At 55.0% G+C, this 27,869-nt stretch overlaps 1 protein-coding gene across 1 annotated transcript; it reads left to right on the top strand.

Annotated features, from left to right (window-relative positions):
- Positions 1–76: 76 nt before the first annotated feature.
- On the top strand, positions 77–9,125 carry AMER1 (APC membrane recruitment protein 1). The gene is made up of 2 exons (XM_035541941.1): positions 77–3,478; positions 3,742–9,125. The coding sequence occupies exons 1-2, from the start codon at positions 77–79 to the stop codon at positions 3,811–3,813; spliced, it is 3,474 nt and encodes a 1,157-aa protein (XP_035397834.1). The 3' UTR covers positions 3,814–9,125.
- The last annotated feature ends 18,744 nt before the right edge of the window (positions 9,126–27,869 follow it).

The following is a 27,869-nucleotide window of genomic DNA, read 5'->3' as shown; positions in this document are numbered from 1 at the left end:
GCCCGCGTGCCCGGAGGAAGACTCTGCCACCGAAGTCCTCGCTTCCAGCTAGACAGACCTGAGCCCAGCAGCTGCCATGGAAGCAGCCTGCACAGAGGAGTCTGCCAGGAGCAGGTCTCAGTCCGCCGTGTGCAGGCAGCGCAAGGGCAGCGACCAGCAGCCCGAGGAGAACGGCGAGCGGCTGTCCCAGTGGAGCGATGCCTCGGTCGCGGCTGCTGAGCAGCAGCAGCAGCCCCAGGCCCCCCCCGGCAAGCTGAAGAAAACTGCTTTCAAGCTGTTTGGAGGGAAGAGGAGCATATGTACGCTGCCCAGTTTCTTTGGCGGCAGAAACAAAGGCCAGGGGAAAGGAGCCTCGAAAAAGGGCCTCAGTAAAAGTAAGACCCACGATGGGATCAGCGGTGCTGTGTATGACGAGGGCAGCAGGGTGCAGCTGGAAAGCCCTTCGGATGGAAGCAAGGATTCGCATCCTTGCCCGCTGCCGAGCTCCCAAAGCGTTCACGTGGCCATAGACACCAGCGTCAAGTTTGCTTTTGGCAGGCAGGACGGCTCTCCGCCAGGGAGTATTGAGGGCTGTGAGAAGAAGCCCAATGGAGACAAGTCATCCTTTCCCAGACCGAAAAAAGGCCTGAAGGGGCTGTTGAACAGCATCCGGCGTCACCGCAAGAGCAAGGTGGCTGAGTGCGAGAAAGCAGAGCTCCCCGAGTGGACTGGGGACTCAGAGGAGGCCAACAAAGCTCGAGGCACGGGAACGGAAACCCAAGGAGCCACAGAGGAAAGGGGACCTGGGTCTGTCCCCCTCGCTGCGGCCTGCCCAGGGAACTCGGAGGATAATTGCTCGGTAGGCACGACCACCAACTCCGGGGAGGCTGCTGAGCCAGACTGGCTCAGGGCTGACCAGGGCAGCCCCGAGGGTGATGGGGTGGCGATGCCTGGGGACCAGGATGCTCTGGATGCAAAATCAGAGGTGGACGCCGCCGTCTGTGCAGAGTCTGACTACAGCCACCTCCCCGTGGCCCTGCATCCCGACTTGGCGGACAATGACCCTCCCTCGCTGCACTCTGGGGACCAGCTGAGCCTCATCTTCGGAGACGTCACGTCCCTGAAGAGCTTCGATTCCCTCACGGGGTGCGGAGACATCATCGCTGAGCCCGACATCCTCAGCATTGCTGAGAGCGCGATCTCTGTGGAGCGCAGCAGAGATGCTGCGAAACGGAGCTCCTGCCTCGTCACCTACCAGGGCGGCGGGGAGGAGATGGCCATGCCGGAGGAGGCGGAGGAGTACCTCCAGCAGATGTGGGACAGCACCACTGAAGGGGACGGGAGCTACGAAGCCCAGCTGCCACCCTCCATGAGCGGTCGCGACCCGCAGGCGGCGAGCAGCAAGCTGGAGACGCGTGGTTTGCACGAGGCAGAAGCCCACCCCTACGCCGGGGGGGCGATGGACGGCGTTGAGCTCCTGACGCCGCAGAGCGACCAGCAGGAGTCTGCACCTAACAGCGACGAGGGTTACTATGACTCCACCACGCCGGGACCAGAGGACGAAGGCGGGGATGGGCTTTGCGAGATCAAGAAGGACCGTCTGCCTAGAGACAGCTACAGCGGCGATGCACTTTACGAGTTTTATGAGCCAGATGACACGCTAATGAGTCCCTCGCACGGGGAGGAATCCCTGTTTGAGAGCAAAGTCTCTCGCCCAGAGATCTTCAGCTACTTCTTGGACTTCTGTCTCCCTGCTGAGAAGGGCTTGATCCAGATGATGGATCAGAAAATGGGTGTTATGGAAACCGAAGAAGAGCGGCTAGCTGCCATCCAGAAAGAGCTGCTGTACTGGGAGCTGCAGAGGGAACCGGTCCTGAAACGGCTTGATGTTCCCAGGGAAAAGCAGTACCTTGAATGTAAAACTAGAGCAGCCAGCTTGATTGGCAAAAATCAGAGTTGCCTTGGTAGTGAGCAGATTGCCTCTCAAGCTCTGAATAGGAGCGTGAGTAGCGGGGTTTCGGTGGCGAGAGGCGAAAACCCGGAGTGGAGGGACTTTCCAGGGCCTTTGTGTCCAGAGAACTGTTACAACAGCCAAAAAGCCCAAGGAAGTTGCCTTATTCAGCTCATGAAGAACAACCCAGGGTTCAATTCTGACCCGGATCAGGCGTTGTTCGGGGGCCCCGTCCACGGCGGCGTGGCCCCACCCAAAACAGGGCCGTTCCCCGGCTACAGGCCCCACGAGCGCGAGAGCTGCTCGCAGAGCGACCGCCGCGACGGGGCTGAGGCCGCCCCCAGGGAGCCCCAGGCTGTCAGCGAATGTGAACCCGAGCATGCCGTGAACTTCTCGCAAGCACTAGTGGAGTTCACCAGCAGCGGGACCCTCTTTTCCAGCCTCTCGGAAAGCCTGGGCAGCTCCGACTCCGGCTCCTCCTTCACGCAGAACCTCCCCGTCCTCCCCACCATGGTCACCTTCGACATCGTCGACGTGGAGCAGGAAGGGGAAGGGGAGTGTGAGCAGCACCTCGAGATGAACGCCGACGAGGACATCGCCGCATCCTTCGAGGCCTTTGACGACAGCTACGTGCAGAAAGAGTCATTTGCTGAATGTGACGAGAGAATGTTCCCCGGGTACCCCCAGGGCTCCTTCCAGAGCTGTAACTGGGGTGTCGCCAGCCTTCCCCGCCACCTGCGCCTGCACGGGCTCAGCCCGGCCATGCCAGCGCCCCTCTCCGTCAACAGGAGGAGCAGGTCGCTCGACACGGAGAGCCTCGAGTTCGAGCTCGCCGACCTGCAGGTGTCCAAGAATGGCCTTAAGCCGTGCCAGCTCTGGTCTAAATGGGACAAAAAGGACTTGGACGGTGCGAGAAGGAGCAGGAGCAAAGAGGACGCCGGGCTGTCCGCTCCTGCAGGTGGGGAGGCCGACAGTGTGCTGGGCTGGTCAGGCTTGCAGCACCTGCAGTACAACGCCGAGCTGGCTCCCGGGGGGGTGAAACGCTGGGGCTTTGCTCCGGCTGCTGGGCTGGAGAGCGGCTGGGAGCCGTCCGAGCAGCCGGACGCCGACTCCCCCTTTCTGTCCCTTTCCCGCAGCAGTGCCAGAGAGGCTCTGGAGAGGCGGCCCCAAGAGCCGGAGCTGGACAGGCAACTGGTCAGGCCGTCCAATTTACCTCTGCAGGCCGACACGAGGCAGCCCCCGGAGGCGCCCGGTGCCTACAGGTACCACGGAGAAGTCGCGGCCAAAAAGCTCGCCCGCGTGTTACCGCTGGGCGAGCCGGAGCCGCCGCAGAGCTTTGGCTTCGCTCAGTCCCCGGAGAAACCAGCCAAGTGCAAACCTGTTGGCGTGGCCCAGGGGGTGCCCCAGTTTCACGATGACAGCACCGAAACCTTAAAAAGCCCCTCCTGCTTCGTGGAGCACTTCGGGAGCGCCGGCAAAGAGCTGCTGAAAGGGAGAGGCACGCAGGGGAGCGCGCTGCCCGCCGGCTGCCCGAGCGCTGCGGTGAATGTAACAGGAGCCAAATAGCTCCTCCTGGGCAGCCGGGGAGGGGGGAAAGGGTTAAAAGGGTGGGCAGGGGGAGGGAGAAAGTGAACACTAAGGAGCGACTTTAATGTCGAACTGGGCCAACAAAGATGAACTCCTGCAGCTGCAGTAAGCACCTGGTCTGCATGCTGCCGCCGTTCCGCGCTGCTGTGGGTACTCTGGTTTGAAGTAGAGCAACCTCCTAGATTCATGGATTAACACTGAGGCACTTTTGTTTTTTTTCCCAGTGCGAGCCACCGCTCTCGAATACAATACACAATGCAAAATGCGGCCCCAGTGCACGGCCCCATTGCTGCTAGAATAAATTCTGGAAACGGACCCTTTTCTAGCACGGCAGGTTTGTTCTCGGCAGGTTCAGCTCAAGGGGCACCGTCACCTTTGGAGGAAAGATTTGAGGATTTGATGTTTGGGAGGAGCAGGGAGCATTGCTGCCCTGCGCCCTCGCTTCGGGCGTTAGTTGGTTGCGTGGGGTCACGTCTCCCTGGTTTGGGGTTTTTGGGGCCAGGCTGCTTTCGGGCGCCTTCCTGAAGCCACCACTTCAGGATGGAGCCAGGGGAGCAAGTCTCGGGGAAGGTTTCAGAAGAAATTGTTTTTTCTTCCTCTTCTCGGTGAAACGTTTTGTTTCGGACAGACTTTTAATGTCTTCCATCTTGTTCGTGATTTGGGGACCCCAGAGGAAGGATGCAGGTTATTTTGAGAGCAAGGAAAGGAGGCAGTTCAGCTGAAAGGGGAACATTGCCGTAACTTTTTTTTTTTTTCCTGCCCAAAAGGAAAGCAGGAGCTTTTGTGTGCGTGCTGATAACATTTTTCAGCTCTAGCTTTAATTTGCTCAAAAATACAACACTCGGAGGGGTGTTCTCTTGATAGATTCCCTTTCCAGAACAAAACTTCAGCCCTTTTTTGTCGTGGTCTGTCTTCATGGTGCATAATTTCCAAGTGAAGCATTTCCCATGCTTTGTCCCACATTCCTAGCCTCTCCCAGGCCACGGGCACATGTAGGAATTCTTTGAAATAAGCTAAATTTGCATCGTGCCTGTAGCTGTGAAGTTGCCGATGCTGTTACTTTCTTCAAAAGGAAGTTTTGTGGGTTTTTTACTTTGTTTGTTTTCTTTGCATAAACTCATGCGGGGAAAGTATTCTGTTAATTGGAATACAGGATGTAACGCAGCCTAAATTAGGCTTCACAACTTCTTCCTCCTAACTGGAGGGAACAAAAAAGCTGGAGATTGCTGCAGGTTTTTGATTGTTTTGTTTGTTTTTCCTCTTTCAACGAGTGTGGAGAAGGGACATGAGCTAAGGAGGCAGGCTCTGTGCTGAGGAGGCTGAGAGCTCCTGGAAACACTTTGAGGCTGGCGGAACAGAGCTCCTGTCTCTCCTCAAGGAGTCTGTTGTGTCCTGGTCGATCTTAAACACTTTTGTCTGTAACCCAAACCTCGCCTTCTGTGACTTACAAGGCCTCTTCCTGCTGCTGTCCAACTTCTGGAGCCTGATCTTAATTCAGTTACAGATAGCTTTTTTTTTTTTTTTCCCCTGACTTGCCCCTTTTCTGCTTCTTCTCACAGCAGAGCTTTTAGCATTAAAAAAATAATCCCAAACGGGCAATACCACAGCGTTCCCCTCCTCCAGGGTCTGCTGTTTGTGGCCGGTGCCTGGCTGTGCCCCCGACCCGCTGACCGATGTGCTTGGAACACGAGCAGCCCCCGGTGTCACCGTGCCTGGGGAGCACCGAGGCACCGAGAGCTGCTTTGTGCTGTGTTCCCAAGCAAAATGAAGTCCTGTTATTTCGTCTTGGGAAGAGGCTTCTTACCCCTGTCCCTGTGCATCCATGAAGGAGCAGGGAATGGCAAAGCCAGGCTTTGATTTTTGGCAGTTCCATTTATGTATGATTTTTTTTTTCCGTGAACGGACTCCTGAGGTTAGAGCAGAGCTGTCTGCAAATCTGTGGGACTAAACCTTCATTTTTCAGTATTTCTGTACCAGCGCCTCTGCAGGGAGGTGCTGTGGGAACCCGCTGTGCAGCATTTTCCTTCCCTCTGTGCACTCCTCTTTTATCAAAAAGGGTTTTGTGGGACAGACTCTTCTACCCTCTGTTCACTCCCATTGTAGCCAAAAGGGTTCGTGGGACAGAGCAGCCCTAATTGACACCGGCATCATAGCTGAGCTCCCTCCACTGCAACCCGCTGCCAGGGACAGATGGCAGGCAGACAGTGCTAGCAACACCAGAGATGGCACAGCACAAACCGTTGCTCAGCGTAATTGCTTGGCTTCCGCAGCAGCCTCTTCCTGGATTTTTAGTGGTTATTTTCTTTCAGCGTGTCACCAAAGGCATCTTGCAGGTCAGGGGGGTTTTGCGTAGTGTTTTTGTAAATGGCGCAGCGTTTGCCAAAGTCCTGGTGAAGTATGAAAGTGTCTCAGTGCTAAAATGAATGTACAGTTGCAAATGCATGTCTCTTTAGTAATAATTATTTTGGTTGTAGGTACGTAGTAGAAAGACTTACTGACAACAGTTCCTAGACTAATGTGTGAAAGCAATACAGCCAAGACTTGATAATCTGACTTTATACCAAAGGTTTCTCGTCTTAATTTGATTTGAACTAAATGAAGCAGACACCTGCTGATTTAAAGTGAGATTTTTAAAAGCATTTTAAACCCATTTTCCAGGATTATTGGAGCATTCTGCCCCATTAACCGAAAGAAGTAAAAATTTTCATTATTCTAACCTGGGCTGTAGATTTTCACTGCCGTGGAGTGGATTTCATTACCTAATGCACTCCTGCTCTTACAATACCTGTCTGCTCTGGGATAAATAGGACCAGATCTTCCCCACAATACTTTTCTACCCGGAAATTATAAAAGAGCTACTCTTTGAGTGCCAAATACAAGCTCCAGGGCCTTGATCTTGTCCCCTTAGGGATTTAGGAGAGATTTCTCACAGTTGCAGTGTCCAAATTAACGCTCAAGTCCCTGGAGGGGGGAAATACTCACACCCCCCTTTCAGAAGCAATGGGTCTGGAAATGAAGCGTGTAAGGGTGATCCTCCATCCTTTCCCCGATTTACGGATGTTAATCGATTGTTTGGGTTTGCTGAAGCCAAACAGGGAGTGTTTGGTGGCACAGGGAGCGGTTGGAGCACGGGCACGGCTGCCTCGGGGTGGGATCGACCCACGGCTGCTTTCCTATGGGGGAGAGGGGCTGGCAGCCCACGATGCCCTCAGAGCTCGCTCGTTCACCACTGCCAACCTCATACCAAGCACCATTTCCAAGAAATTCCCCACCTGAGTCCTTGGAGCCCATCTAAGCTAGCAGCAGCCCAATTTCTCACCCAGGACTGCAGCAGTTCTGCTCGTCTCTGGATGAAGCTGTTGTCGTTTAACCTGGTTAAACAGAGACTTACCCAAGGAGCCCGAGTTTGAGAGTAGTAATCGAGGCTTTTTGTGAAAAAGGGGTCTGCTGAGCCAAAAAATAAGTCATAGGAGTGAGGATAGCAGGTTGTCTTGCCGAGATATTGAGGAAAATCTCCCCCAAACCTCAAGGAACTGAGTACGTCCCTTCCAGGGAAAGCCTTGGCTCGGAGTGGTGGATTATCGCTGTTAACTTACAGATCAAACCACTGCCCTTCAGGTCAGCCTACCAAGTAACTCTGTATTGCATTTTGGGGACTTTGTTCTTTTGTTCGTTTGTTTGTTTTTTATATACACACAAGAAAACGGTCGATTTTATCTATTTTTGTATAGTTTTGCATTTTATATTCATGGGGAGATTTTATGGACTGTTCTTTTACTTACGTACGTTGTGTTTTAAAATGGTGTGGTTTACAGTTCCGATGGAGAAAAAGCAATTTATTGCTGTCACTGCTGCTGCCACTGCCTGTGCAATGCAAGAAAACCACCTCGCTTCTCATACCCTTGTGTACCACGCTGCTCAACTTTATATGAGGGCCTGGCTCTGAAAATCAGCAGCCAGTCCATTGCCAATACTTACTCTCTCTTTGTGGACGCCGCCAAGATGTCTTTGTTTTAATACTGGTTTGTCACACTTGTCACCTGTTTTCTAGCTTTGTTTTTAATCTGAATTTGTGGACCGTGGTGATTTCTCCCTGAAAGTGTTGTTGGCTGTCTTTTAAACTAAAAAAGCGTGGATTTCAGCTGGGGCTTTCTGTTCTGTGTGCGTAATTATTCTGTCCAATACTGGGGCTTTTCTTAAATCCCCGTACAACCTCGCGGGGCAGGAGATGCTGTCGGCTGGTTTGCCGTGATGATCTTGAAACCAGTGGCAAAGATCCTCTCTGGGGCTGCTCAGGGCTGTGAGCCTGGCCTGCTCCGTGTCTGTCTGGGAATCGTTCTGAAAATAACCCTGTGGTCTGAGGGTCCCCTCCCCGCCTGGCTTCTTCCCGGAGCAACACTGCCTCGAATTTTGGGATCTTAATTGAAACAAGAGCTTCTGGTAAGCTAAGACCTAACGCTAGTTAACGTGGTTCTTTTCTTCCCTTTTTTTTTTTAGTTGAATGAATATGCTGCTTTGTTTGCTTGACTCTATGTCTGTGCCCCTGCAGAGTTTGCAACCCTGTGTGGGGTGTAAGGGCTGACATAACTTCTCTGCAGAAGGTCACGTTGATTAATTGAGCAGAAGAGAACAATACCAAACAGTGACAGGCAAAAAGAAAATTAAATGCTGAAAAGCTAAAAAATTACTGAGACTGAAAGCAGATTTGTCCCTTCTTCCCCCGACAGCCAATGCCGGCAGAGATGCCAGTTCCATCTGAGACATTTAGCCCTGCGCAGGTTTTTGTCTTTTAATTAAATAGCTCCTAACAAAAAGGAGTGCTGCTAGTGTTTTTTTTTTTTTCTTTTTTTTTTTAATGGTTTTGGCCCATTCCCGGAGCAGGGGCGGGAAGGCAGGTGGCTTGGCAAACACTCCGGGGGCGCGCTGACCCTCGCTGCTTTCACATTCCCTCTGCCCCTCGGTGTGCGGGCCCTGTCTCGAGTGCAGCTCAGACCTGGTACTGGCTCTTCTCTCTGCGGATGGATGATCGCAGAAAATGGAAAAGGAAAAAGGCCTTCAGCCCGGCCAGCCCACCTCCTGCCCCTCCGGCACCCCGCTGCGCGCTCCCCACTGCTGGGAGCAGTGCCTGTCCAGCCGCTGCCTCTGCAGGTGCCTTGCTTGTGGTGCAGGGAACACGCAGAAGTCTAGAAAAGCCCGTCAGTGCTAACGAAACAGCGCTTTGCCCATGTCCGTCCCTTGCTGTCCCCCTCTGTGGCCACCTGCAAGGGAGCCCTGCTGCTGGCAGCGCTGGCCCCAGTGCTCCGGGCAGCCTGGCGGAGGCAGCGGGTTCCCCTCTGGCCCCCGCGAGGGGACCGTCTGGTGGGGGCTTTGTCCTGGTCTGGTCTCATTGCTACTAGTTCTTTCAACTTTTTAATGTATTGACTGTGTTTTAAATTGAATGTTCCTTTCACTGAATTCTAATGAATAAACTTTGGATTTTTAGAGAATACCTGATCTCGCCTGTGTGTTTTTCTGGCTTGCTTGATCCTCGATTATACCTTTTTCTTCTCCCTCCTCCCTTCTCCCGTCTCTTGGTTGCAAGTGAAGTGACTTTTTCAGCAGGAGAAGGCTGCAGAAGACGTGTGTTAGAGCACAACACGCTGCTGGGCTGTAGCACTCATTCCTTGGCTGAACTTGGTGCTACCAAGTGAACGCTGCAACACAAGCATTGTTCAAGACACAACTCTGAGTCAGGTTTTTCCCTCTTTCTCCCTGGCTTCAGTTGATTCAGGAGAACCAGCGGTGGCTTCGCCTCCCCGCTGCCCCGCATTGATGTGCTGGCCTCGCAGGTGGGCCGAAGGAACGGGTTTAATTTGTGGGGAGAAAAGATACAAGTGAGAAGCCACCCACCTCCCTGCATTGCTCCTGCGTCACCCCCTCGTTCTTCACTGCTGCCTCTTCCAGAAGGAAAGCCGCAATAAGCTTTGCTAAAACTCCCGGAGCCAGCCACGAGCTCCAGGTGCGGAGAAACAAAGACCCCAGAGCAACGGGGATGTGTCGCCAGGTTTGTAGAGGCCAGGGGCAGCTCTCCTGGGGTTGGGCAGCCGTGAGGCTTGCAGCAGGCACGGTGTCCCCCGGAGCTCTGCCCACCTGAGAAGCCCAAGGTGCGGTCAGGGTGGACCTGCACCAGCTGTGGTTGGAGCTGTTTGAAAGCTGGTCCTCGATGCCTCTAACGGGAGGCAGCTGGGAACTGTAGGGGCGAGGGCTAGTTGTTCAGAACCATTCATTTTAATGTTTAATTATTATTTATGCTGCTGCATTTTGGCTCCCGCGGGAGCAGGGCCAGCAGGAGGCGAGAGGCCACCGGCCCCACGCTTGGCCCGGGGGAGTCGTGGCCGTAATGGGGCCGAGTCCTAATTACACCTAATTGAATTTAGGGAGCGAAAAAAATACCCAGGCAGAGCGAAGCTTTTTAGCAGAGGGCAGGCGCCAGCTGTCACTGATGGATGAGCTCCGATTATTATTCTTCATTTTAATCACGGGCAGAAAGTCTGAAATGGGATCGGCCGTGAAAAAGGAGCTGCCAGCACGCAGGGGGCTCTCCTGCTGCCAGGGGACAGAAACCTCGTCCCAAAAGGAGCAAAGCAACACGGGGAGAGGGCAGGGACGGGGTGTGTGCCTGGCAGCACCTGGGTCACAGCCTCGGGCCTCATCCTGCTCCTCAAGCTCTGCCTCCACCTTTCAGGGGCCATCCAAAGGTGGGGTCCACGCTGAGCCCTGCGGATCTGGGGCTCCAAGCACCCCTGCTGCCAGGCGGGACGGCGTTAGCGTGGCTGTGGGGGCAGCGGTGTGGTGGAGCCATGCTGCTGGAGACGGGCTGGAGGCTGTGCTGCTTTAACCTTTTGCCACCATTTTCCTGCTGCACAGGTGGCAGGAGAAGCAACTCATGGCTGCTGGAGGGCACCGGTGCTTGGGATGTCCCCGTCCCACCCCGGGTGCTTTCAGAGCTGCAGAGTTAATTACCTGCTGATAAATGCAAATCCACTCGCTGCTGAGTCTGCGTGCTGAACAAACGCATGCAAATCTGTCTGTCCTCACGCAAATGCATTTCGCATTTTCAAGCATTGCTTTTGTTTTTCTTTCCCAAAGCAATTTCCGCAGCCCTGACAGAACAATGCTGTGCCACGAAGGGAGACGCAGGTGACCGTCCCGCTGAAGACTGGGGTTGCTGTGCATTTAATTTCGCCTTTACCTCCCCGAGTCCTTGAGTTAAGGTCTCTGTTCTTAGGGGTACACCAGCAGAGGCTGCTGTGCCGGGGGACCCATCCTCATCGTGTGCCCCAAAACCACGCACACGGAGCAGAGATGCTCAGCACCAGGATCCCCACAGCTCAGCCCTGCTGCAATCCCCAGCGGCTGCTGACCCCGGGAGCTGCGTGCTGGAGATTTATTTTTTAATCTCTCTATTTTTAGTATGATGCTGAGGTCTGTTTTATGATGGAAAAAAAAAAATCCCACTGGGCTGCAGCATCTCACGGGAAGGAGCCGGCACCTGCCTGGAGCTGCCAAGCTGTTCCATCTGCTTTGGGCATGCAAAATATCGCAGAGGCAGCAAGACCAGGCTGCCGGTCGTCCTGCTCCCCAAAACCACCCCCTGGAGGCATCGGGGCTTTGTCCCAGCAGGGTTTCCCCACCCCACGGAGCTGGGGAGCATGCGTGAGAGCTCTCTTTTTAGCAGCACCCTCCTGCAGGCAGCAAGGTGAGGGCTGCAGGTGTCGGAGAGCATCCCTTGCCCTCCCCAAATGCCCGTTTTCATCAGATTCTTCTTTGCAGGAACCGCATCCATCCGTGCGGATTTTGGGGACCAGTTTTGATGTTGGGCTGACCTCTAAGGGAGAGCTCCGTTATTGCACCGCGTGGGCTGGAGCGGTGCTCCCCACGCTGCCCGGGTTTGTATCGGCTGCAGACGGTGACCCCACAGCCTGTGACCCTACAGCCTGCGGTGCCCCTGCGTAGGCTGCCCCTGTATGGGCACAGCCAGGTGCTGACAGGGTGGAAGGAAACGAACCGGTGTGGTCCGCATGTGCCAGGTGCCCAGATCTTTGCGTATGAGATGTTTTGGGGAGAAAAACCTCTTTCCGTGGCTCCCTGCTGGGCCTTGGCTGCGCCAGCTTTGTGACGCCAATGGCTTTGCTCCAAAAACTGAGGGTTTGTCGGTGCCTGGTGTCGGGGAGCTGCCCCAAGCGCTCCCCTCCCGCTGCCTTCCTGGGGTGCTGGGGATGCGTCGTGGGCTGCTGGGTGCCTGTGCCAGAGCTGCAGCTTTTTATTTCCCAGCCCCACAGCCTGCGCCTTCGTCCTGGTGGGCAGTGAGCAGGTTCGGGCAAAGCCAGCACCCGGCACCAGAGGGCACCAGGGACCCGCTCAGCCCAGTGCCACTGGTGGGACCCGCGGGCTCTGCTCCAGGGACGGCTTTTGGTCCTCTCCTTGCTCGAGAGGGAGGAAAGCCTGGAAACGTGCCCCGTTTCAAAAAGCCCTCTGTGCATCAGCACGATGTACACGATATTAATCTAGATATCCATCCTGCTTAGCGTTTGGTTCATGTTTCGAATTTTACAATGGTTTAAAGCAGAGAACCTCTTATTTTCTGCACAGGCCCGGGGTCAGGGATGCGGGATGCTGTCCCCTCTGCTCTGACCCATGGTATTGGGCACACGCTGGTCATGTCATGCCCTGCAAGCTGCTGCTCCAGCTGCGCCTTCAGAGGCACGTCTGGGTAAGGTCATCGCAAGAAGCCTTAAGGATTGTGTAAGCTGGGGGGGAGCAACGCAGCTTTCCCCCAGGATTGTCCCATCTCTCCCAGAAGGTCTCTGCGGGGAGATCTCAGGGCCGAGCGGTCAGTGGTGCAGGGTCCAGCTGCCTCCTTGAGGAGCTGGGGCTGGGGCCGCCGCTGACACACAGAGCGGAAGGAGGACAGAGGTTGCAGCCTCTCCGGCACCGGCTTTTTTATGTATTTCCTCCTGCTCTTGCTTCCATGTTACCAAAAAAAAAAAAATCAAAAAAAAATCAAATAAATCTTCCGAAGCAGGAAGGATCATGGGTGGAGATCCTGGGGAGACGATCACCCACGTGCTTTAATGCTGGGGTTTTGCGCGATGTTGCTGCTCCTGCTGCTGCGGCCGAAGGTGCCCATTTGCTTCCTTCTCTTCAGCACAGTGGAGTCATCCCCATAAATGCCAGCCAGGAGTGGAAGAGGACTGAGGTGGGGCCATCCAGCACCTTAGGGAATATCTGAGGCTGGTGAAAGGCCACCTATGGGTGCTAAGGATCCAGGCGTGCCCGGAGCAAAAGCCAACGCGAGGACACGATCGCTGGATGGAGCCCCGGGAGGGGTGGCAGCCCCGGCTGGATATGGGAAGAGTCTCCAGGGTAGGCTTAAGGGATGCTTGAAGCCAAAGGAGCATCAAATATGATTAAAGAGTGATTAAGGCTGACTTTGGAAAACAGGACTTGAGGAAAAAAATGCTGGGAGATAAATAGAGGGATTTCTTTGCTCACTTGGTATGGTGAAACAGCTTGAGCTAGAAGGAAAGCAGCAGAGCCTGAGTCTGCCTGATGCAGCCCTGACCTCACAGATGTTGTTTATGAGTTTTGTTATAGTTTTGTTTTGTTTGTTCGCTGCCTGATTTGCAAACCCTGGTGCTGGGGCTGTGGCTCATGGGGTGCTGGATGTCCCCACTGGCTGGGGTTTGAGAGAGGAGCTGGAGGGATGGGGTTGGGTGGGAGAAGCCTTTCTGTCCATGATGCCACAACTCCTGCGTGGCTGTGTCAGCATCTGGCCCACAGCATTGGGTGGAGGAGCTCCTGTCCATCAGCCCTGCGTGGTCCCATGTGACATCCCAGGATTTCTCTTGCTTCACATGTCCTCCCCAGGGAATGCTGATTTCCTCTTCCTATCCCAGGAGGAGGAGGCAGTTCTCCAGAAGTTCCTTCCCAGGCCCATCTGGCAGGGTCTCTGCTTTCCCAAATGCATCAGAGCTGCTGGCGTGACCCTAAGCTCCCCCGCTCCCATGGAGGGGTGCAGGAGCTCAGGTCTGGGGTATGGCCCCGGCTGCTCCCCACAAACCCGGAGCTGGAGCCTGCCACGAGGCTGACAGATCTCAGCACCACCATAAGCAAACTTCTTCTGACCATAAAGGCAGGGCTGGAAGCTGCTGGTCGGTGGCCTCCCATGAGATACAAGGTACAGGGCTTCCAGAAGGCATCAGGCACCTGGGGGAGCTCCACAAGGCATGTGGCAGACTCCTTGTTGCTTTGAAGTCTTTTATTGGAAAAATGTCTTCTGCACCAGCCAGCAGAAATCAGCAGGCTGGGTTCCATGGCTCAGGCCCAGCAGCAGGATCTGTTCCTGCTGGGTCCCACGTTTGGAAGCAGTGCTGTCTGGAGAGTGCACACTGGGAGGGGTTGGAGCAGAGCTGCTCTGATGGGGTCAGGGGCTCGGCACCGCCTTGCTGTGCGCTGCTCCAGGTCCTCTCCATCCCCCTAAGGGGTCAGGAGCAGGAGGAGGATGATGCTGATGAAGAAACGTCCCAGCTCCTCGTGCGGAGGAGGACAGCCCTGCAGCTCATCCAGGGGCAGGACATGAGACCTGTTTCCCACCTCCACACCTGATGACATTTCCCCATGGGATGCTCGCAGTATTTGCATGCGGGTTTTCCATGGCTGCTGAGTGGATGTGACGCTGTGGGCGCGGGGAGGCCGGATCCTGGGCCGGCAGCGGTGCTCGTCTGCGACGTGCTATTAATAACCCACTGCCGTGAGGCTGGAGGAAGCGAAGGAAGTGGAGTTAATACATGGAAATGTGTCCTTGTGTTCCCACTTGCTGCAGCCAGGCCCTGCCTGTCGCTGCCTCCCCTCCCCGGCCCAGGCTGTAGCGGTGCTCAGGGGCCGGGCGCAGCTGCGGAACAGCCTGGTTTGGGGCAAAGCACTGCAGAATAGGGATTTCTAGGTTTCTGGAGATGGCATTTTTATCTCCTTGGCACCGGGCTGTGTGCTCAGCACCGTCTGCGTGGGGCCTGCTGGAGCCTGGCCCACGGTCACCTGAACAAAGAAGCCATGGACTGTGGGGCCGGGCACTGGAGGAAATGGTGCCCAGCTCCACGCCGGGTCTTGGCTGGTGTCCAGATGCCAGAAGGAAGCATGTCAGAGTGGGAGAGCTGACTGTGTGTATTTAGGGCACTGGGCAGGCTCCAGATCTGGGTGAATTTAGGGCCTGGGCGTCCTCTGTCATCTGAAATGGTGTGAATGAAGTATAGTGGGAAAGGGAAGGAGACGAGGAAAGGGAGGCTGACTCTGGGTCTTCACACTCCAAACAACTTTGGGTTTCCAAGGGGACTCTTGGAAGTTAACTCCTTATCGCTTTTCTTTTTCTCCCCTTCTCGTTAGGAGCAGTTACACCCTACAGCAGGGTCTGCAGCATGGTGCCCGCGGGGGCAGAGGTGAGGAGCGAGGGAAGGGACGGTGTTTCGGAGGCCACCACGTCACCTCCAGACCCAGGGAAATGCCCCAGCATGGCAGCTTGGCTCCACCAGGCCTCGTGTCCGCCTTCACTGCTCCTTGCAGCCCTTCAGGTCTTTTCCTCTGCTGGTGGGCCCCGGGAAACATCCGAAGGAGCCTCCATCCGATCCCATTGTTTATTTCTCGCCTGGGATCCATAATTCCCCGTTTGTGACTGGGTTTTCATGGCCTGGCTGTAATTTCTGTCATTTAGCTCTCTGCAGAGCACTAGGGGTAAGTACCTGGGAATGTCCCTGGCAGAATCGGTATTTAAGAGCTTCCCACTGCTTTCTGGAGTGTTTCCTGCAGGTTTTAAGCTCCTTCCAGAAGGACTACAGTTGTGTTCCTGCTCTTGCTGCCTCCGAAGCTTGGCGCGGGTATAGCGGCCATGGCTGATACACAGAAGAAGAATGGCACCACGGGGCTGGGCAGTGAAGCCCAAAAGGGAGAAGGTCGGGGTGGCCCTGATCCAGCTTCCACTGCAATCCACAGAACCAAAATAAAACATTAGGTTTAGTGGAAGTGGGCCTGCATTCACTGTGGGTCGCTTTTTGGAGTCCTGGCCCTTTTGGAGGCCGTCTCCCCTTCAGGAGGCTGAGGGTGCATGAGGCCAGAAGGGGCTTTGTGCTGCCTGCACCCCAGCCCAGAGAACATGTTTGGTGTCCGGTGCATCACTGAGAGGATCGGAGAGGCGGCTGGGAAGCTCCGGGATCACACTGGTGCGTGGCGCGGCTGACACGATGGTTCCAATCCCACTTAATTGTGGGGTCCAATTAATACGCCCCTCTGTAGCACACACCTGCCCCTCATGGAGAACACCAATACTGTAACTTCACCCAACCATCACTCGCAGTGGAAAAGCACCAATTAAATCCTCTAAACCTTTTCTAATAATGATTTCGTTTCTCCTAAGTACTCTGACTGTTGCATGCAAAGGCTTTGTTCTTGTTGTTTTTACTTAAAAAAGAAGAAATATTTAGCTGTAGGGTCTCTGTATGGCCCAGGTGCCGACGGGGAGAGGCGCTGGGTTTGTGAGGTGCAGGCCGTGCCCTCTCTGCGTGCTCAGCCCGTGCTGCTCGGGGACCCCATTCCTCGGGGGGCGGTTTTTGGGGTGCCCGAGCTGCCGCTGCGTGGCCGGGGTACAGCCGGGCACCGTTCCCCCACGTGCTTATGGGTCACAAAACGAGCTTTTTGGGGCACGCAGCCAGCCGCCCTCCGCACGCCGTTGCCCGGAGGGGGGCCTGGCGCCTGCTCGGTGCCGGCTGAACCCCAGGGGTCCCCCCGGGGGGACGGGGCCCGGGCCCAGCCCCGGCGGGGCGGTGGCGGCGGCCGGCCCGGAGCGGAGCCGCCCCCGCGCTTCCTCCGCGGGCCGCAGCGGGGCCGAGGCCGTCGGGAGGCGCCGCGGGTCTGGCCCTCTCCGGACCCCCCGCTCGCATCCAGCCCGGGACCGCTTCAAGAATAATTTTTCACTTTTTATTGTTATTTTATTTATTTATTGTTGTGCCCCTGCGGCCGGTGCCGGGCGGGCCCCGACGGGACGGGGCTGCGGGGGATGCGCGGGGGCGGCGGAGCCCCGCGGCCCGCCCCGGGCCTCGGCGGGTGCCCCCCGCGTCCCCCTGCCCGAGGGCGGCCCCCGGACCCCGGGGCACCCCCCGGCCCCTCCGGGGCTGCCCGAGCCTCTCCCTGAGCGCTCCCCGGGGTGCCGGGGGGGCCCGCAGGGGGCCGGGGCACGGAGGGGTTTGGGGGGACGAGGGGGCGGCAGCCCGGGGCAGTGCATGGCACGGGCACCCTCCCTTCCATCCCCCTCCCTTCCATCCCACCCTTTTACCACTTTTTAAAATTTTTTTACTTGGAATAACTCGCACTGTCACTTTTCAACTTTTATATTTTTATTTTTATTTTTTGAGGGGTGTTTTAAAACATTTCGACTCCCGGACAGCAGGGTCACCGGGACCGTCCAGCAGCGGGGCCATGCTCTGAGGTAAGAGCGGGACCGGGACGCAGCCCCCCGCGTCTCGGACCCCGAACCGCCCCGGGGGGCGGCGAGCGGCGAGCAGAGGGCAGGGAACCCCGGGGTGGTTTAAATCCGATAGTTAGGGAAGGCTGCCCGCTCCCTGCACGGCACCGGGACTGATTGGTTTTGGGGAGGGGGGAAAAAGGTGCCAGATGTACCCTGGGGGGCCAGGCCGGCACAGGGGGTGCTCAGTTTGTGCCCCATCCCAGGGCACCGGCATCGCCAGCTCTTCGTGCGTGGGGCTGCTTCATTTTGGATGTGTTGTGTTTGGCCTTCTTATGTGTCGCGTTAAGGGGTGTAGCTGATTAACCTGTATGGGTCCAGTTGGGTTCAGGGTACTGAGCTCCCACGGTCACGGATTCACCAACAACGTAACGCGCCCTCAGTCCAGTCGCGTTCAATGAGAACTATCACGGCCAGGAACAATGCAATTAAGTACAATTTATTACAGCAACAGGTACACAGGTTCTTTGGATTGCCAGTGATAATTTATTGTTTGCAAAAGCAAGCTAGCATGCATGAAATACGCAAGTACACAGCCTGGCTATTAACGTGTTGAAAGGCACAAAAACTCTATAGAGATGATGATATCTTCCCTCATGATGGTATCTTCCCTGTACGTTTTATTTAAAATGGGAATATTAGTTTAATTTTCCTAGCCACTTTGGGCAATTACTCCACATTATGTCAGACATGGAACAGCCGTCTGTGGAGCAGAGCCTTGTGTCTCCGCTCGGTGCTGACAGCACTGATTTTCCGTTAAACGACAGATTTATTAGGGCTTTATCTGCCGGGTTATGACCTGCAAACCTGAGCTGTAATTTGCCAGAAGGGGGCATTTTGGAAGCGTCGTAAAGAACTTCGGTAGCACGTGGGGTGAGCAGAGCAAAGTCGGCTTGGCCGTCAAACAGGTGGCGGTCTTGGGATCGAGGCTTTGCTTTTTTTTGTCCTCAGATGTTGCTCTGATGTAGCTGACCGTCTGTGAGAGGTTGACTGGGGTTCTCCCCTGCTCCCCTTCAGGTGCAGGGCTGCCAGCGCCCAGCCTGCCGCTGCTGGGTGCCCAGTTCTTCTCAAAACCTGGCCTTTTGACACGTGTAGTCTGCATATTTTACTACGAGTAGCTTTAAGCATGGAAGTAATTTTAGGGCTGAAAGTGTAGCAGAAAGGGCTTCTGCTCCTCTTTGAAAAATACTGTGGAAAAATAAACGATGCTGACATTTGCTGAAAGGCGTTGCAAGCGGGGCCGGAGAGGTGCTGATGGTCAGACACCCACTGGTGTGTGCGGGTGCTTCTCCATCATGTGCATCCCAAATGTCCTCTCCTGTGGCTGGGCTGGGGGTGGCAGCAGGGCCCTGCCACAGGGCTTTGAGCCCTGTGCTCACGTCGTGCTGCAGGGCGAAAAGACAAGAAGCTCTCGAGCTCTGGCCGTACCTGCGTCCAGGATGCAGTTTTTGTCCGTCCCCATTTTGCTGATAATCCTCCCCATCTCTCCTCAAATCCGCTAACCCAACAGACCTACCTGATACCCAGTTCCTGTTTTGTCTGGGGCAGTAGCAGGATTTGGTTTTGCTCACGTCCTAAAACATCTCGCTGTTTTAAAAGGGTGATGCAGGCTGCTCAGGATTGCCACCGCACTGGCAACGCTCGGGACCAGCTTTGCGCAGGGTTCACGCTCAGCCCAGCCCCTGCCTTTCTGCTTGGGTTTTTGATGGGAATCCTCAGCGTTAAGGAAAACTTGGAATGAAAGCAGGGTCGGTCGGCCACAGTGCCTCACAGCTGCTTCTCGCAGCTTCACCTGGCTCATGGAGCGATACTGAATCACGTAAGGCAGGAAGGACACCTTTAACCTCTCCGTGCCTCAGTTTCCTATCCGAGCGGCGGAGCGAGCGCTGCACTCCCGTGTTTGCTTCCGCTTTGTTTTCTTCCTGAACTAATCCTTGTGGCTTGGGTGGTTGGCAGCGACAGCCCGTATTTCCCATGCTGCGTGATCCAAGTCGCAAAACCCCGCCTGCTCCTCACCCTGCAAACCTCTCTCGCCGTCAACATGTGATTTTTTGGGTATGACTCACGTGCCAGCAGCAGGAAGAGGATTTGAAGGCTCTGAAGCCCGGTGGCGCTTCCCCTTGCTGCAGCGATGCTCTCTCGCTCCTCGCCTTGCCTTCCAAGGCCCTCGTCTCCCTCCCACTGGTTTTTCTTCCCCTTTTTGCTGCCGTCCTGAAAGCGGGGGAGCACCAAGCTGCGGCGGGTGGCAGAGCGGAGCCGCGTGCCTGCTGTGCCCCTGGATCGAGCGTAGACACTGCCGGGGCTTCTGAAAGCTCCAAGAGCTAGCAGTGGGGCATTGTTTTTGCACACGATAGGCATTTTTGATTAGCACAAGTGAAACGGGGCAGTTTTAAACTCATTAATGGCTCTCCACTGTGCTCGGAGTGTCTCCTTCTGGCTAAGGAGGGGGGTGGCCAGGAGAGGCCGTGGGGCTCTGCCGTCTCCCGCTGGACTTTTCCACTGTCCTCGGGTTGGTTTTAGCCCCAAACCTCCCTGCGCTGCAGCGGCTGACGCCCGCTTTCCCTCCCGTCTCGCTCGCTTTTCCTTGCTCTGCTCTTTTGTCCTTTGCTTGGACTTGCGCTGGAGCGGGGCGAGCGCTGCAGGTGTTGTCACTTCCCCAGCTTAGACCTGGTGGCTTCAGCTGGCGTTTCTTGTTGCCTCACCGTTTTTGGATGCCAGATGGATGCAGCTGGTGCCCTACGCCCGCAGCAGCTGTGTGAACAACCTGAACCCAGCGTGGAGCCCCCAGGACACCTGCTGGGTGCCGGTGCAGACCAGGGGCTGCAGTGCCACTGGGGCCGGCTCCAGGCCAGCCACGAGTGCAGGCAACCCAGAAGTTGTTTCGGTTTTCCCGATTGGGAGCACAGCGCAGGAGCAGGTAGGGCTCTGGCCACCGGGTAGCAGTGAGGCTGAAATGAATAGGCTTTACGCCCCTTCCGAGGGGTGGGCTGCTAAGAGGAAGAAAAATAAGGAAAAAAGCTAGTCGCTGAGGGCGAGGTGATGCCTTTCTGAATAAGGGCTGTAGGGCAGCGCTCTGCCCGTTGCCCCCCGGCCCCCGCCATGGGCAATGCTTCGTGCGGATGCGGTGGCTGGGCAGCACGCTGGGGAGGCGAGGAGAAGCAGGGGACGCTGCAGCCTGATGGAAATGAGCAGACCTCCAGGCGTGCAGCCAGGAAGGGAGCTGGGTTCCTCCAACAGGCTTACCCAGCGCCACCTTTTCGCCCAGGTCTGATGCTGTGAACTGCAGAAAGCAGCCCGGTGCTTGCGGACGGGGTTCTGCAGAAGCGCTCTGCTGGAGCAGTTGCTGGTCTTTGCTTCTGAGTTCGCACTGGTCGAGGTTTTCGTGCTCTGGGTTACTGCGGTGATGGCTGCAGTAACCCCCAAGGGCAGCCGCTGCCTTCCCGGTCTCCTCTCTGGTCTGTAATTGGTCCCTGTCACTTTTTGCCATCATAAGTTAAAGCCAAGGGTTTCAATAAACTTTTCTGACGATACTAAGTTGCATTAGATAGAAATGTTTGTGTAAGGTGGAAGTAAATAAATGCATTTCAGGACATAGGCCAACCTGTGTCTGACAGAGCTAGAAGCTCCAGGGTACAGATTATTCCGTAATTACTCATTAACGAACTTCTTGCCTCTTCCCCTGAAGCATTTACCCTTGTCCAGAGCCCAGGAGGAAGCACTGGGTTATGTGGAAGCCCTCCGTGATCCCGGCTGGCATGCTTGTGCTCCTCAACACTTCGGCTTGTAATCAGTAGGTTTTGCACCCATGAAGAATTAGGGCAATGCCACATTAACTGTCTGTGACAGATATAGGGAGTCTGGTCGCAGGGTTTCAGGCTTGAACTTTCAGCGTGGAAATTAGTCTATAATCTCTCTGGGCACCTTGCTTTGATTCCTGGAAAGTTTCACTTTTATTTACAGCTACAGCGCGCACACGTACAAGAAGACAGAGCTGGGAACCCACAGCTTTTTGGGCAGCAGCTTTAGCGGAGGCTGCAGCAGGACGGCTGCGTGGATCCGTGCAGCGCCATGGCCAGGGCATGCGGACCTGATGGCTCTTTTCTGTTTGGCACCGGCTGGAAAAGCAAAAGCATCGTGTCTCCCTCCAGACGCACTGGTGGAGGTGTGACTTCTGCTGGGAGCGGGAGGGGTCTGCTGATCTGGGGACCGCGTCTGTCTGGTGGTGCTGGAGAAACCCCTCTCAGCGGCATTTCCCCATTTCTTTAGATCCCCTCTGCTGTGAGGATAAGCGCAGTGCCAGAATGAGCACTGCGGTCGCTAGGTCAAGGTTAGTACAGGCACCTAAATGGGAAAATTGAGGGAAATCTGTTTTTTTGTACTGAGGGCAGCTGTCTTCCCTGGCACTCGTGTAGGAGCCGGGGCTGGGCGAGAGGCAGACGGGGCACGCTGCCTGGGATGCGCAGGAGAATTTCCAGAGGCGAAGCAATCTGGGACAAGGTCTGTTTTCCTGCTGTTGGTAATAAACCGGGGCTCATCCTTGTGTGGTCTAAACATTTCTAGCCGTGAGGTTCTGGGGAGGCCTTGCTCTGAGCTGGATAAATGACAGCTCGGTTGGGCCTGGGGGCTGTGGAGATGGGCCAGAACCTCACGTTCAGCATCTAACCCAGCTCCCAAATTAGACGCTTAATTCATTTCTCCTTTTTTTTTGCCCCTTTTCTGCTGTTGCATTGAGCAGCTTTTGAGGTTGGGGAAACTGGGAGTTGCTCCCGCTCCCTGCTGGTGGGGTGAGCAGGAAGGTTTAGCACAGCCTTTTTTGGGGGTTAAAAACAAGGCGAACATGGGTGCGTGCCTTTGACACGGGAATCAAAAAGATTGCATTTAATTGGGCTGCGGGCACGTCCTTGGCTGCCTCCTTCCTGCTCCCTGGTGCCTGGTTTTGTCACCTGCTCGGCCCATGGGGCACGGGGGTCGCTGCCCATCGCGCTCCTGCATCTGTGCCCTCAGGACCAAAGTGTCTGCCTGCCCCTGTGCTGGGGTAGCTCTGCACAGCCCTTCCCAATAGCCCTGTCTTCCAGGGAGATGGTGTTTGTCACGCCGGCTGTGTTGGGTTTCTTGTTTCGTTGCCGCGAGCGGTTGTGAAATAGCGGCTGTTTGGCTCGTACCTGCGATGGCCTCTGTGCCGTCAGCTGGGCACACTGCTGTGGGGAGGGGGAGCACACCTCTAGGGAAAGGCAGGGAAGAGCCCAGGAGCTCCTCGAGGCAGCGGAAGATCTCTCTGGCTGCTGTGGGATGTGAGTTTTGCACAGGTTTCCTGCTGGGCAAGCCCATATTCTTAAATACTTCTCCTTATGCACTTCTTTTGCCTCCTCCAGGGGAAGAAGAGGTCACTTTTTCCACTCCGCTGATGGGGACAATGAATCACAACTGGTGTGGGAATGTGCTACTGGGACCAGTAACCCTTGAAAATCCCTGCCGCCTGTATCCCCGTGTCTCCAGGCATTTTGCAGCCCAGGTGCCGTGTGTTGGGCATGAGCACAGTGCAGCGAGCGCTCTTCTGATGTTTCTTAAGTGGGGTGGGCAGGAAGGATTGGCTCCTTAGAGAGGTTTTAGTTGAAGGGAGTGATTCGGTGTGCATGTGGGACAGCCGGTCATTTCACTACAGGAAGGAAGGCGTCAGCCCATAGCAAAGATCCAGCACATGCTCCTTAAGGAGCCGAGGAGAAGGCACAGCGCTGGGATAGCACCCAGAAAACTCTGCAGGTTTTGCAAACTTCCTTTTCTTTTCAAAGGTGGTGTGTTGCTGCTGTTGCGTTTCAATGCACCGCACGCTTGGGGCTTGCTGTTGTGAAGGTCCAGAGCTGTGGCCAGGCTGTCACTGCTGCTCCGTGTTGGCTGAACGCTGTGCCGTGTTCAGCCAGTTTAGCTCTGTGCGGTGCTAGCTGGCAAACTGGCGTGGTGCTTTTTTGCACAACAGCAATGTTCATACGTGCACACCGTGCAAGTTCCTGCAAAAAATGCAGGCTGCCTGCTTGTGGTCCCAAACCATGCCTGCTTTGGGGTGTGGGGGAAGATGGATTTTTTAGTACGTTGCTGGCCATAGCAATAAATCCACTTGCTGTGGTTGAAAGCGAGTTGTAGGGGAGACCTAAAAGAATATAGAAAAGTATGAAATAAAAGGATGCCTAGTGCTTGGACCAAAATCCCCAGGTCCTCGCAGAAAGGGTCAGGCTTTGTTCCACAGGTGGTGATAAAAAGAAACTTTAGCTGCTCCTGCTCAGCTTTTTTTTGCTTTTTTTTTTAACCCTAAAAAGAGATTAGTGTGTTGTCGATGAGGTCAGGTCAGCTTCTCCTTCCGCCGTCCCAGCTGGGTGCCCTGAGCAGCTCTGCTCAGCACGGCCGTCTGTGCGTGCACGGCCGCATCCCGGAGGGCGGGGCATGGCTGGGAGATGAAAAAGCTCGTCGGTAATGATGCTAATTGAATCGGACGCTGCTTCCCTCTGCTCAGACACTGCTGCTGGCTCGAGTGGGGTCCCCGGTGCATGAGGAATACGAGCTGACAGCCCCCTTTGCTGGGAAAAGCCACGTGGGCGACACCGGGCGGCGGTGCCGGCTTAAAAGCCGCTCGTTTGGGTTAGCGTCGGTGTCGGGACGGCAGGGCAGGCCTCCGGCGGTTGTGTCTGTTTCCGAGAAGCACCGGGCAGCGTTTCACGTGTCTGGAGACGATACCTGCTGCCCACCACGGCCATAGGCCCCGTGTGCCTCAAGGGAGGCCGTGGTCGCTGCAGTTTGCTTTCCCCCCCTTTGGCACGGGGATGGCTTTGTCTGTTTGGTAGAGAAACCTGAAAGAAGTGAAGGTTCCTGTTCAAGCTGCTGTACGGAGCAAGGCCGTTGGGGGACAAGTACAGGGGAAATGCCACCCCTCCATCTGCCTGGAGACAGGCGTAGGGCTTTGAGGGAGGCGATGAAGTACGCGTTCATACCCTTTGACTTCTCAGGTCAATGTAAAGGAGCTGGTGAGAAATCTGCCGAAATAATTCTTTAAAATGTTTGAGCAGAACCAGCTGCTAGGTGTCCTCCCGAGCTTTGCGTGTGCATCTGGGGCTGTCGTCAGCACTGAGCTCCTTGTCTCTGATCCTGAGCTAAATATCGTAGAGTCACAGAATCATAGACTCATAGAATATCCCGAGCTGGAAGGTTCCCATGAGGATCACTGAATCCAACTCCTGGCACCGCACAGGTCTGCCCAGAAGTTTAGACCATGGGACTAAGCGCACAGCCCAATCGCTTCTTAAATTCAGACAGGCTTGGTACAGTGACTCCTTCCCTGGGGAGCCTGTTCCAGTGTGCGACCGCCCTCTCGGTGAAGAACCTCTTCCTGATGTCCAGCCTAACCTTCCCCTGCCTCAGCTTCACACCGTTCCCGCGGGTCCTGTCACTGGTGATAACTGAGAATAGGTCCCCTGCCCCTCCACTCCCCCTCGCGAGGAAGTTGCAGACTGCGATGAGGTCCCCCCTCAGCCTCCTCTTCTCCAGGCTGAACAGGCCCAGTGACCTCAGCAGCCGCTCCTCATACGTCTTCCCCTCTAGGCCCTTCACCATCTTCGTCGCCCTCCTCTGGACACTCTCCAACAGTTCAATGTCCTTTTTGTGCTGTGGTGCCCAGAACTGCACACAGTGCTCGAGGTGAGGCCGCACCAGTGCAGAGCAGAGCGGGACAACCGCTTCCCTCGACCGACTAGCGATGCCGTGCTTGATGCACCCCAGGGTACGCTTGGCCCTCCTGGCTGCCAGGGCACACTGCTGGCTCATGTTCAGCTTGCTGTCAACCACAGCCCCCAGATCCCTCTCTGCGGGGCTGCTCTCCAGCGTCTCGTCACCCAGTCTGTACGTGTAGCCGGGGTTGCCCTGTCCCAGGCGCAGGACCCGGCACTTGCTCTTGTTAAACTTCATGCGGTTGGTGATCGCCCAGCTCTCCAGTCTGTCCAGATCTCTCTGCAATGTGCTGAACACACATTAACACAGAGACGCAGAGTGCGAGGTCTGGAGCTGCGGCAATATGTGTACGGGTGTGACCCTCCACACCTGACTGCAATACTGGCATCAGCGAGCTGTCACGTAAGATGGCACGGATTTTTCTCGTAGTGATTCCATGTCAAAGAAAAAAATATAAATAAAGTCCCCAAACAACAGAAGCAAGGAAAAAATAATTCTTTCAAACATTTGAGCAGGAACAATAGGGTAGAGTGTGCATTCTCTGGGGAGAGCTAATGGCTGACGCTGATAGGAGCACAGTGCCTGCCTTACTCTGCTTTGTAACTGGCCCAAACCTTTGCTCAGCCGAAGATTTATTTATAGCAAATGTTATGGCAGAAGCATGTGTGACCTCTAGGCTCCCTGCGAGGGGAAAAGCTTTCCTGTACCGTCTTTGGGATACAATAGACAATTATTTGGACACTATCTTTGTGTCAGATGCAAAATACTGAATGCTGGTTGCTGATTTCTGTTCTTACGTTGAGGCTGCTGACAGCCATGCTTTTCTTCCTGAAGGATTTTTGGGGAAGGTAAGTATTTTTAAGGGCTTCAGTGCAGGGAAATGTCACTGCTGTAAAGCTGCAGGGGAACTTCCACTGAATTGGCTAACTGGGAATGCAAAGCCATGTACGAGCATCCTGAGGCCGTCGCCTCCCAGTGTCCTCACGAAGCATGCAGCCGGTGGCTCGACACTGAACTTGTTCCAGCCACGTTTTTCCGGGGAAGCAGTCACAGCACCAAGCCTGCTGGAGTTCAAGAGGCGTTTGGACGCTCTCAGATGTATGGTTTAATTTCCAGGGAGTCCTGGGTGGAGCCAGGAGTGATGAGCCTTGTGGGTCACTTCCAACTTGGGACTGGTCCTCCGAACTGATAATGGGGTGTGCATGGGTGTAGACCCCATAGTCTGCGTGCACTGTAGCATTTCATCACTGTGGTATCAGAATATCTATAGCTGCTACTGAGATTGTAACTAAATGTTCTTATATGTAATTAACTACTTTTAAGTGACTACTGAACAGCCTAAGTAATGTGATGACAATTATTTCTTTGTTACGATGGCCACGGTCGGTGCCAAATACCTGAGAAGATCCGGGGAAGCAGCTGTCATGCATCAAAACATAGCCTTGTTCTGGAGGATAAGCGTGTTTTCTGACTTCCTTATTTTGTTCTGGTACCTGTGCATCCTAGGTGTAAACAGCAAAAGTATCCTTTCAGATCTATTTGGTATTCACCTTACTTTTATTTGCTGTATGGCAGAACAATTCAGAATTGCAAAAAAAGGGCTTATGAAAATGTGAACAGGTGTGCAAGGGATAATGCTGCAACAATATATATATATATATATATATATATACCTATGCCTTCTCCACCTTTTGATCCAAATGAGCATGGATTTTACAATATATATATATATATACACCTATGCCTTCTCCACCTTTTGATCCAAATGAGCATGGATTTTCATACACCCAGGTTTTCTTCTCAAGTTTCTGCTGCTTGGCTTTGCATGAGGAGTTAGATGGCAGCTCTCCTCTCTGTGCAAGCACTGCAGACCAAGAGCTGCTTCTGGCTTGACAGCAGGTCTTGGGGCTCAGCGTGATGCAGGGCCGGGTGTTGGTACCCCCCGAGCTGCTTGGCACCTCTCTGCACCACCACACTGTTTTATCGGGCCCACCGAGCCCCGAGTGTGGGGCTGCTCATGTTAGCAGTGAGCTGTCCCTCCCCTGGCAGCGCAAGTCCAATGTATCTGACAGATGCAACTGAGCAACCCTGCCTGTCCCTCAGCTGCAGGCGAATCAGTCTCCTGCTCCGATTTCATTGTGTTCAGCCGTCACACAGTCTAAAGCTTCCAGAAATGGGAGGGAAGTAACGTTTAAGTTATACCTGAGCGAACTGATTTACTCAAACCAAAGTTTTGAGTTCCGTCCGTACGACTGCAGGGATGGAGCTGTCTGCGCATCCATCCGCCTGCCTGGTGCACACTGAAGTAACAAACACAAACACGGTTCCAGTACTGTAAAATCTTTGGCTTAGACCTGTGAAAACCACGCAGGGCAGATGCACGCTGCCGTGGGGGACGCGGCGTTTGCTTAGTGTTGTCTGGCAGGTCGTCCTCGGTGGCGGTGAGACCGTGGCTGCAGATCCCCCCCTGCCACTGAGCATTGCTTGGTGTTTCACCAAGATCTGTTCCCTCCCGGCTGGAGAGGGATCCAAACTGATCTCCTGCCCACCTCCTGCTCCTAAAGGTTTTTTTGTTGTTTTTTTTTTTTTAACTTCTTGTGTAATGCGTTTTGCAGAGCGTGTGAAATGCTGGTTAAATGCTATGGTCGCTTCCTACGGGCGCTGGAAAGCCATAACTGCGCTTGCTAACGGGCTGGAGATCCCTTTAGCAGATGTTTCACCCAAGTTTCTTCTTCTCGCTCCTTCCACCTCTATTTTAAAAAAAAAAAAAAAAGCTACAGTACCACAGTGCCTGTCCAAATCGCAGCAGCAAAGCGTCCGTCTTGTCCTGTAACCAGCAGATGCTGAACTTCTGCAGGGGCTGAGAAATCTGCGGCGTGGGCAGCTGCGTGCTGCTGTACCTGCAGGGTGGGCAGGGGCTCGAGCACCGCTGGCTCCTGCCGCTGGGTGCACGCTGTGAAATTGTGAGAGCTGCCTTGTGGCTGGTCCTTCGGAGCAGCACCGGGAGGCTGAAACGTCCGTGGAGACGTAGACAGAAAGGGGCAGAAGTCATGATTCTCTTGCTGCTTCTTTTACCTAAATACACTGAAG

Source organism: Cygnus atratus, chromosome 13 (genome assembly GCF_013377495.2).
Source record: "Cygnus atratus isolate AKBS03 ecotype Queensland, Australia chromosome 13, CAtr_DNAZoo_HiC_assembly, whole genome shotgun sequence".
Lineage (NCBI taxonomy): Eukaryota > Metazoa > Chordata > Aves > Anseriformes > Anatidae > Cygnus > Cygnus atratus.
This window is presented reverse-complemented; position numbering and strand designations above follow the sequence as displayed.